Source organism: Haemorhous mexicanus, chromosome 2, assembly GCF_027477595.1.
Source record: "Haemorhous mexicanus isolate bHaeMex1 chromosome 2, bHaeMex1.pri, whole genome shotgun sequence".
NCBI lineage: Eukaryota > Metazoa > Chordata > Aves > Passeriformes > Fringillidae > Haemorhous > Haemorhous mexicanus.
Window position 1 is genome coordinate 51,165,663 of NC_082342.1, and position 11,097 is coordinate 51,176,759.

At 44.6% G+C, this 11,097-nt stretch overlaps 2 protein-coding genes across 2 annotated transcripts; one reads left to right on the top strand and one right to left on the bottom strand.

Moving 5' to 3' along the window:
- The first annotated feature begins 480 nt into the window (after nucleotides 1-480).
- GTF3A (general transcription factor IIIA) lies at nucleotides 481-5,338 on the top strand. Its single transcript, XM_059838793.1, has 9 exons — nucleotides 481-654; nucleotides 890-990; nucleotides 1,356-1,452; nucleotides 1,636-1,724; nucleotides 2,625-2,698; nucleotides 3,944-4,027; nucleotides 4,416-4,645; nucleotides 4,740-4,799; nucleotides 5,068-5,338. Exons 1-9 carry the CDS (start codon nucleotides 505-507, stop codon nucleotides 5,272-5,274), a joined length of 1,092 nt encoding a protein of 363 aa, XP_059694776.1. The 5' UTR covers nucleotides 481-504; the 3' UTR covers nucleotides 5,275-5,338.
- MTIF3 (mitochondrial translational initiation factor 3) lies at nucleotides 5,282-10,831 on the bottom strand. Its single transcript, XM_059838794.1, has 4 exons — nucleotides 10,701-10,831; nucleotides 8,253-8,716; nucleotides 6,850-6,995; nucleotides 5,282-5,560 (listed from the first exon to the last, which is right to left on the bottom strand). The coding sequence occupies exons 2-4, from the start codon at nucleotides 8,713-8,715 to the stop codon at nucleotides 5,348-5,350; spliced, it is 822 nt and encodes a 273-aa protein (XP_059694777.1). The 5' UTR covers nucleotide 8,716; nucleotides 10,701-10,831; the 3' UTR covers nucleotides 5,282-5,347.
- Between the last annotated feature and the right edge of the window lie 266 nt (nucleotides 10,832-11,097).

Sequence of the window (11,097 nt, forward strand, 5' to 3'; positions counted from 1 at the left end):
GAGGGAAAGAGAGGAGCAGGCATTGATCTCTTCTCTGTAGGGCCAGTGACAGGACCAGAGAGAATGATCTGAAGTTGTGTCAGGGGAGGTTTAGGTTGGATATTAGAAAAAGGTTCCTCACTCAGAGGCTGGTTGGGCACTTGGTGGTCACAGCAACAAGCCTGACGGAGTTCAAGGAGCACTTGGACAACGCTCTCAGACCCATGGTGTGACTCCTTGGGATGGTGCTGTGCAGGGCCGGGAGCGGGACTCGATGATGCTTGCGAGTCCCTTCCACCTCAGGACATCCTGTGACTCTGTGCGGGGGCTCCCGGCACGCAGCCGACGGAACAGCTCTGCCTGCGCCGCTCGGGTCCCGCTGCTCCTCCAGAGCCCCTCAGGCACCGGGCCCGGCCCCCAGAGCCCCTCAGGCACCGGGCCCGGCCCTCGGCCCCGCGCGCGCCCGCCCCACCGAGCACGCGCCGCCACCGCCCCGCCCCCCCGTGCGGTCACGTGCCCTGCGGCATGGCTGGCGCGCGGGGGGACGGTGGCGGGGACGGGAGCGGAGGGTGCGCGCTCCTCGTTCCTTCCTACATCTGCTCCTTCCCCGGCTGCGACGCCACCTTCAACAAGGCCTGGCGGCTGTCCGCCCACCTCTGCCGGCACACGGGCGAGGTGAGCCGCGCCGGCTGGGAGGGAAGGAGGGGTCTGTGTGACCGAGGTGTGGGCGCCGCACTGGGGGACCGGGCAGGCCGCTTCACCTGCTCGGGAGTGTCACCACACCCGGGGTTGCGCGTTGTGGCCGGGCCGGGTGCGGCCGGGGCATCCCGCTGACGCTAGGATGGCCTCCCCGGGGCGGCCGAGCCCCCGAGGGGGTGGGTCTGCCCCTGCCAGAGCTCCTCTCTTTCAGAGGCCCTACGTTTGCGATTATGAAGGCTGTGGCAAAGGGTTCACGAGGGACTTCCACCGCGCCCGACACCTCCTCACGCACACCGGGGAAAAGCCGTTCGAGTAAGGCCCAAGGTTTTGCTTCTTAAGCTGAAGTGCGGTTTTTCGTAAGGAAAGGAAGTTAAAACAGGGCAGTGGTAGAGAGCATGCACGCCTTTGGTGTCATGGGCACTGCCATAACAGTGTGTACACAGGGTGGGATCAAACCCCCTGTTCCGGCAGTGATCTGTAACAAATGTTTAAAGGATCTCCCCCAATTATTAAAAGGCTAACTTTGTCTCTGGCTTTTTGTGTCTTCAAAGCAAACTTCTGTATTTGAGTTGTGAGTTTCAGTAATTCTTCTGTGTGTTGCTCTTGTACGATGATTTCTGTATCTGCCTAGGGAACAAGTCACTGACAGCAGTAATAAAAATGCAGTTCGTTTGCAGGTGCACAACTGATGGGTGCAATGAGAGATTTGGAACAAAATCAAACATGAAGAAGCACATTGAGCGCAAGCATCAGAATCAGCAAAAGCAATATGTGGTGAGTAATTACCTTTGCACTGTACAGTGGAGGCTAAACAAGCTTTCTTGTGTATCTGGTGAAATACTTCAACTTGTTATTATGTGGTACTTGTATAAGTTCAAATACTATAACTGGGATTTCAGCAAAGACATGAACTGAACTGTCATTTGGCCTCTAATCATAACTTAATTTCCTCAATAGTGTGACTTTGAAGGCTGTAACAAGTCTTTCAAGAAGCATCAACAACTTAAAGTTCATCAGTGTCACCACACCAATGAACCTCCCTTCAAGTACGTGGGTAATTTTAATACTGAACTTTAACACTTAAACACTGTAGATGAAAATAAGTGCATTTTCTCAGCCTTTTCCTTGATGTGGCAGTAAAAAAAAAGAAATAATTTTGTAGTCAGGGCTGCAAGTATATTTCTTGTACTAATCCTTTGCTCAGTGATCTGTTTTGAGAGACAATCTTGGTGCTCTGTAACTTCAGCATTCCAGCAGTTTTATAAAAAAAACAACACAACACTCCCCCACCCCCCAGTTTTTAATTCATAGTTTGAAATGCAGGCATAAGAGCTTACACAGTAATAAAAAATGCAGCTACCTTTATTTCCCAGTAAGAAGCAGTGACTTGGCTGACATTGAGCAGTGAGTAGTACCTAGAAAAAGGGGAGAGACTTGGACACTAATCTTGGAAACTCTGCATTGCAGCTCCATTTGGGTAATACATGACTATAGATCTGCTAAAAGCAAAGTTCAGTCTTGTATTTCTTACAGGTGGATCACACTTAACATGAGTGTTCATTCCACTTCAGTGAAATGCACTACTATGGTTGGATGACAGACAAAAATGTCAGTGCTCTGCTGGTTCTGCACAAGCCGCTTAAACCTTCCACTTTCTGTTCTATTGTTTGAAGAGCCTGCTGTGTAGAGATGATACAAGGCTTGACTTTCCAGCGAAAGCTCAATTTGCTGTATATTTGGAAATCGTACTATAGTTCTAACTCTAAAAGTCATCCAAGTCTATTGAAAAACTATTACAGAATTTACTTTTACAAGGTGGGGGGACACACACAGATCTGTAGGCAAAGGGAAACTTGGATTATTTTGTTAATTTTGATTGTTCTTGACTTAACAAAAAATAAGTAGATAGGGTGAAAGAAATGAAACTACTGCTATTTTGTACCTAGATGTAATAAAGAAGGATGTGGAAAGTGTTTCTCTACTCCAAGTCGACTAAAGCGGCATGAGAAGATACATGAAGGTAAAACTGTTTTTTTCTTTTTAAGGTTATGTTTCAGCAAAGGAAAAAGAACTGCTTCCAGTGCAGAGTATGCATGGATGCATGACAATCTGAAAATGGTCTGGGCCTAGTGATCCAGACAAGACAAGACACCCATTTTGAGTAGTAAAGTGGGATATAACTGCAGGGCATTGCAGTGTTTAGTTATGTGTGTCTGTGGCAGTCTGAGCAGAGCTCAGGATTCCTTCAGTTATTTCTTCTCCTGAGGTGCTTCCTTGCAAAGAACCCATTTTTGGAGATGGGCTGGTGGTAAAGGCATTAGCCTAGATGTCCAGAGCTTAGATTCAGTTGCCAATTCTGCCACAAATTTCCTATGGAGCCTTGGCAGAACCGTGTGTATTTTTAGTTATTAATGAACCTATGTGAGAGGCTTTTAAGTGAAATCATCATAATGTGGCCATGTGTGTTTGAGCTAATCCAGCTGCCCTCTTATCTGTTATTTTTACTGACAGATAACCAGCTTTCCAGTGATAGGGAAAACCAAAAACCAAGTCAAATAAACCCATCAGACAAGAAAGAGTGCCCAGAAGGCTGTGATTTGTGCTGTGATTTGTACTGTAATTCTCTTTTCTTAAGACAAGGACTTGTTCATAGGTTTTTGAGCATTCTGGTCCTGGGATTTAAATAGTGTTGACTTTCTGTGGTTCCTGCCTGATAGAATGGTAGAATCTCTTTAGACTCTGGAATACTACTGTACAGGCAGTATTTCTTTTTAATATGCAGGACAAATATTTATATAGAAGTAATATATATTACTAGTTATTTTCATCTATTTGAGAGAAGTGTATGGCTGGGAGGAAGTAGCTTTACTGAAGCCAGGAAAGAGAGTTTCACAAAATCATTTAGGTCAGAAAGGACTGGTCACCTGGTCCAGCTTCCTGCTCAACAGGGGGACAGGACAGTTAGACCAGGTTGTTGAGGACCACATCCAGTGATGTTGAATGGTTCCAGGGCTAGGGCTTCCACAGCCTCTCTGGACAACTGGTGTCAGTGATACAAGGTTTCTTACATAAAATTGCTAGGATTTTCTCTTGTTCTAATTTGTGTTGATTGTTTATTGTCTCTTATCCCATTCCTATGCAGTATGGGAAGAGACAAGGAATAACTGGCTTTTAGTTTTCAAATGCAGGAAGTGGAGTTCCCCCTTGTAAAACTGGACTGTTTTCCAGACCCTCTGTCATTGTAAACATTTGTTCCATCCAACAGGCTATGCATGCAAGAAGGAAAACTGCTCATATATCGGAAAAACTTGGACAGAGCTTCTGAAACATAATAAAGTCAGTCACGCAGGTAAATTCCAAATGCATTAGTCAACTTATGATACAAATAGGAAACCAACTGCTAATCTGGAGTCCTTGCTGTACTCATTTCATCAGCTTGTCAGCATGTCCCAAACTTGTCTGCTAACTTTATTGGTAAAGTGGCTGTCACTCCAGCTAGACCTTTGATGAAAATGCTGCTCAGTATACTAACTTGACTTTGTGATTCAGTTAACAGAAAACTGTTTTATGTAGGTTTCAGACCTGGGTAATTCATACTGCATTATCCTCCTGAAGTCTCTTAAGTTCTTTGCATTTCGTGTTGATTCTAGCATTGTTCTAATAGACCACCAGGGTATGATTCTGAGCTGCTGTAAGAAGTTGTTTATTTATAGTCTGCCTTTCTTTCTCCCACTTAGAGCCAATAGTCTGCCGTGAATGTAACAAAACTTTTAAACGGAAGGATTACCTCAAGCAGCATCAAAAGACACATGCTGTGGAGAGGGAAGTCTGCCGCTGCCCCAGAGAGGGATGTGGAAGAACGTACACAACTTTATTTAACCTTCAAAGCCATATCCTCTCTTTTCATGAGGAGAAAAAACCATTCTCTTGTGATTATCCAGGCTGTGGAAAAGTGTTTGCAATGAAGGTATATGGTTTTTTAACTATTTTGATCTGAATCCCATTATCTGAAATTATAAACTTAATTCTTTTTTTTTCCCTCCTGCTCTTTGTAAGTGTAGCAGAGCCTAGCAAGGCATGCAGTTGTACATGATCCTGAGAAGAGAAAGCTGAACTTGAAAGTAAGTTACACTCTTGGAAAAAGTCTTCTCACCCCTATCCTGTTACTGCAGAGGAGGGTAAACTTTCCCTGTTTTAGAATGACTTCAAGCAGGAAAACAGGTCAAATGTGTAGGTAATTTGTGAGATTCTTAATTTATGAAGCTCCATTAGCTAATGCAGTCCTGGCCTCTACTTTGATTTACTTTCCCCCCCCTCCATCCCCCCACAACAGTAGTCTTTGCTCCACAGATATATTAAGTTTACTAATTCTGGATCTGTTTCTGCCAGGCAAAGCGTTCTCGTCCCAAGAGGAGCTTAGCCTCTCGTCTCAGTGGCTACATTCCTCCTAAAACACAGCCAGGAAAGGATGAAGTTGTGATGGAAAGCAAGACAGCAGATAAGCTTGTGGAAAATGGAATATCAGCTGCTGAAATTGAGACTGTAGCAAAGGTTAACCAAGACAGTGGTCTTTGTGGAATGACCAATGCACAATAACTTTAGATAAAGTTAATTTTTTTTAAATTTTATTTTTTAAATAAATATATATTGTTTACACCGCTTCAGAAAGTCATTGATGTAACTCATTTGACTTCAGATCTTCATTTTCATCTTTCTTTACTGTATTGTTTTTCTTGATTTCCATCTTCTGGTGTTCTTTCAACTCTTTGTCAGACATGTGCCTGAAAACACAGGTACTCACTCCTTCTCTAGCAACTTTTGGTTTGGAAAGATAAGTTGCTTTCTCGGACACAGTTTCCAAAATTTGATCAAAAAGCATGAACTAAAAAGGAGGAGAAAAATGGAACTAAATGAATGCACAGATACAGGCAAAAAATATTTCAAGCTGCTCTGTAATAACATGATCTCCTTAGTTTAGCTATTAGCTGAACCAAGCTAGTTGCTAGTCCTAGTTTGAGCACTTCAGCTTGTCCTTTCCTAACTGTTCTTTACTCACAAGCAGGTTTAGGCAAGTCACTAGAGGGGATTCAGGCATTTCCTAACATTTAGTCTGCACTGCTGACTCACAGTGTTTTGCTCTTCAAGACTGTTCATTAGAGTCTGCATCTGACTCCTCTCCACTCTCCTCTTCCTCTAGATTCAGATATATTATTATATGAGGCTTTCTTCTTAAGCAGTAGTATTCTAAGGTTAGCAGGACCTGGTAGTACTGAACTGAGTAACAGTGCATTCATGTAACACACTGAATTCCTAACCTCATTATTAAGCCTTCAAGGACAATGTAAATCAGGACTATGTCACAAAATGTTCTGTTCCCTCCCTTCATCAGTTCTTCCTGTTACTCCTTCCCCATGAATTTGGCTTCCTATAAAAAGTTTTGGTTTTTTTGGATGAAATGCTATCTCAAATTTTCCCCAGCAGTTTAGTTGAGACAATTGTCAAGAACACCTAATTCACTACAGACATTAAAAGGAGAAAAAAGAAGTCTTACACAGAGTATTTATAAAAAAACCATTTTTGTGAATGACAGTGAAGTCTCAAGGCCCTGCAGTTATACTGGGAAGTTGCCATCACCTGCTTAACATTTTTAGCGATGTTTACTTTGCTAGTCTTGGAACACCATTCCAATAGTACTTCGTGTAGGAATGGACAACTAACTTTAGCCAAAGTTGCATAAATGCAGCTCCAGAAGAACTGTTGGTGAAATAATCCAGCTAAAATACAGACCTTCTTTTTTTTTTTAAACTGCACTGTTAAAGTTTTCAGAGTGGGTGAGGTGGCTAAAGCCACAGATCAGAAAATTTCACTGGCCCCTTTAATAGGGTGGTGCTGCATAGGAGTAGGAGCTGCTTAGACTCTGCTGTCCAAGCCAGTACTACAGGTGGATTCTTAAGGAAGCCTGGCATTTGAACTGTCTCTCTGGGACTATTCTTCACCAGTGTTTGAAGAGGAGCAGCTTAAGGCAGGCAACCACTACTTGCATGGGACCTAGGTCTCCATGCAAGTAGTGCATGAGATACTAAAAACTGTGGCAGTACCTAATAAGGAAGGTCAATACAGTTGCAGCTGTTTAACAACATTGACTGGTCCCACTTCCAGGAGTGCACTTACCATGTCTGTACTGCTGCCTTTGGCTTGCCGGATGGTAACTTTAACATGGTGTCTCTTTTCAATCCACTGTGCTATCTGTTTAGTCTTGGTCTCTAAGTCGTTCTTGGCAATAGCTGAAGAAAAGGATAACTCCTTCTGCACCACTCCTGTTTAAAACAGAACTGAAAGTCTGTTGGCTTAACATTTGGCAAACCTGTACTAGTTGCTCTTTTATCAGCTTATGGTGCTTTGTCTGCTTGACTCCCTCCTCCCATGCTGCTTTCTCAGAGCATCCTGATCTCATTGTCTCAGCATGCACCACCCTCACCTGAGAGGGTGGCAACTTGATGCTCTCACACTCACTGCTGCAAATGGGAGACTGAGTGCATGTTTGAGGCACACAGGAAAAAATCTCTTCAGGGTCAGAAGGCTTAAGGTATTTTTAATTACAGTCTTGTTCATATGATTCACAATGTAGGTCTAACAAACAGGTAAGCATTGGATCTGGAATTAAAGACTTAGTGTGCAAATTCCTGTGTTCTGCACATAGGACAGCTGAAGGTAAGAGCGCTGACGTTAAGACAGCTCTTCATCTGAAGCCCATTTTATTGAATGGTGAGTGCAATATTCAACTGGAAGTACGACAATGCCTTGTAATACATTTGAACAATCTACAGTCTCTTCCTCCTTCAAGTTTCTCTAAAGCAGTCACCATCTGAATAATATTTTTGTGGTTTCTTGAACAGAGCAACTCACTACCATAATAATGTTCTCCTCTAAAATCAGAACTCTACCCAAAGCATAGCTATCTTTGTTAGCCTGAGGATATGAGAGGATACAAGGTCACATGTCTTTTCTAAAACCTCTTTGCCAAACTCAGTTTGTTAAACTGCTGGAGCAGGTGGTCTTAAATTAAAAAAAAAAAAACAACAAACTGAAAAGTGTTAAATACTGAAAAAGTTCTCTTACTCTGTACAAGAAAGGGCTCCAGACTTTGTCTTAGCAGCAAATGAGGATGAGAGTGTTTCATGACTACTGGTGACAAACTATATCATCATATTGGTGTACCTGGTCCTTAGTTTGTAAAAACTGCCTGTCATTCTATGCCTTAGTAAAATAACAGAAATTCAGTGAGTCTCATGGAACCAGAGCCTAGTTAAATTCACTCACATAAAGATATTTTTTTAACAAGTCAGCAGATGCCAAAATAGCAAATCCTGAGAGGGCAATAGAAGGCTTCTCTGTGGAAGACTGGACTAATCCAAAATTTTATTTTCACCACTGCAAATCCTTAATAGCGTGGACGGCAGTGACATTGCTTTGGATTTACACAAATACAAGTAAGAGGATTTCATCTGTTGAAACCACTTTTAATGCAGCATTTTTCAAAGTCCTCAGTGTTGTAGTGTTTACAGTGCACATACCTGGCTTTGGACTTGCTTTTTTCTTCTCTGCACGTTTAAGCTGTTCTTCATGAATCTGCTGCCCAGTCATTAGTCTGTAAACTGGAGGTTCTACGTTCTCACGAAGCAGAACCAGCTTCAGGCCATGCTGATCCATAAGTCTGAGTGCCTCTGCTCGGTGCATGTTTCCTAAGCTCTCCCCATCCTGGTTGATTACGTGCAAAATACGATAAGGAATTCTTCGCCCAACGCTTCCAAATGCTGCTTTACTTTTTGGTTGTGTGTGAGATTTTTCGTCTGTACAATATGGTTGAGTAAGACCAAACACAGCTGACTTCCTAGGGTCAGGTACCACTATCCAGAATGGAGAAAAGAGCCACTTATGTGCTGTCTGTGGCAGAAGAGTACCAAAGAACCTTTTTGCATATCTGCTCTCATTTCCGGTTGCTTGACATAAATATTTCATTGTGCACAAGGCAGTCATTCTGAGGAAGAAGAAAAAACAAGTTACCCCATCAGTCAGATTCTTCAAGTTATATTAGAAAGACTTGATTCCAGTTCAGTAAACCCTAGTGCTTGTAACTACTCTTTTAAAATGATACATGGTGCTACTATATGGAATCATCAATCAACAGTCATTTTACAGTAACAAAGGGATTTAACCCAGAGAGAAAATCTTACAAATGAGCAAAATGTATGAGTTGATGTTGCCTTCTGCACCTTAAAATCTGAGCCTGATCTCCTTTAAAGAATCCAGTACTTCTAGTTCCTTTCTTCTCACTTTCAAATTTTAATCTAAATAGTTACAGGCATCTATCCTGACTTGGAACTCACAAAGCTATAAACTTTCAAACATGCTTCCAAATATACCCATGCTTGAAGACTACTGAAACTCATCTTTGAGACATTTCTTCCATTGGATTTTTTTCCCATTCTTCCCCAGGTCATGAAATCCCCCTGGCAATTTTGCTGCAGCTCCCCATTATCTGCATTTTGTTCAGACCTTCAGAAATCGTCGTTTTCTAAAAGCTGCAAAAAACTTTGGAAATAAAAAGCAAACTGTGAGTACTCTCTGCAGAGTTCCTATTTTATGTTTAAAAGGGAGCAACTATGGGAAAAGCCAAGGATGATGCAGGAAACCAAACGTGTCATACCACAGGAGTTGGCAAGAGTGAGACCTCCTTGGCCCAGGAGGGAATGTGACTCTGCTCCATAAATACATGCATGCATACACATATATATATACACACATACATGACACGGTGTAAACATGCATCCATGTGCATACAGACACATGGAAAAGGTGTAAACCATCAGCAAAGATAAAAAGCTATTTATAATTCTAAGCAGTGTTGGCACAGGAACAAGTAAAATGACTCGCCTGTGAATAAACTTAGTCTGAAAAGGGGACAGTCTGGAACCTGGGATGGATATCATATCTCAGCAATAGGGACAATATCCATGCAAACTGCTTGAAGAAGAAGTCAGAGGAGTTCATGAAGAGGGCAGTCTGAAAACAGCTGTGTGCTACCTAGATCCAGAACTCAAGCCAGCCACAGGGCACAGAAGAGAAGTAACATGATTTCCTCAACAGCCTAAAACTAGCTGGTAGAGCTACCTTCCCTTCCCGCCCTGGGCTCTGCCTCTGCCCAGTCCGGACCCCTGTAAAAACAGCTTTTTGTCTGGCTGTGACAACAGCCCTATGACTGAACACCCACTGCCAACATCCAAGTATCTTTCTGCATCATCAGTGCAGCCACAAAAAAAGCCATGATGTCCTTATTTTTTTAAATGATTTCATAAAGCTGCTCTGGATCATGCACTGCAGACTTGGTCCGCAATCTGGGCATCACTGCTCCATACTGAATGATATAATTAAATTCATCTTCCATTTAGAGGAGCCTGGCTTGACTTTGAGATTTAATTAAGTACCAGTATCTCAGCAATGGAACAGCAGCTTGTTTTAAGGAAATTATGACCTTGCTCTGCTAGACACACGGTGTTGTTGGTATCTTCCTTCATTCTCTGACGCTATTTAAATCTAATAAATCTAGCCTTAGCTGTCTGAAAGAAAACAACTCTTTTCTTATGGAAGGGCTTTTCTTTGCCTAACACGGCAAAGACACGTGTGTTTCGCCTTGTGCGTTTCGCTTATCCTTGTGTTGGCAAGGCCGCCTGACTTCGCTGGGTGGGAGCTCTAAGGAGCGGGCAGCCCCGGGCACACCGGGAGCCGCAGGAGCCGCCGCGCTTCCCGCGGGAGCACCAGCGCTTCCCATGCCGGCCGGCCGCAACGGGAGGGGGGCGGCATCCCGTGGCAGGCGGCCTGCTTCCCGTGGCTGTCCCTCCTGTAAACAGGGAAGAAGGGCTGTACGTGGGTGTGCGACCGTGCCCAGTCGTGTCCACCTTCCCGGCTCTGCGTGTCGCAGAGGTCACTGCGCGTGCCCATGGCTCCTGTGACCCCTCTCTTACCTGCCGGCCGGGCCGGGCCGGGCCGAACCGAGCGGAACCGCCGGCCCCGGCCCGCCGAAGGAGCCGAGGCATCGGCCCAAGCCACCGGGAAGTTACGGAACGCCCCGCCTCTCCCCTTTCCTTTTCCTCCTGCTCCTCCTCTTCCTCTTCCTCCTCGCGCGCCTCCGCCTCTTGCCCCCGCCCCGCGCGCCCGCGCGTGCCCGTGGGCGCGAGCGCGCCTCTGTCGGAGCGCGCCTCTGTCGGTGCGCGCCCGCGTGAGCGCGCGTGGTGGGAGCGGCCGTGCGAGCGGGGTCCGTGTGTCCCTGTGTCCGATCCCTGTGCCCGATCCCTGTGTGCTCCTGCGTTTCCGACACACGTGGCGTTCCCGGTTCCGTGCGCGCGGTTGTTGGGAGCTGCT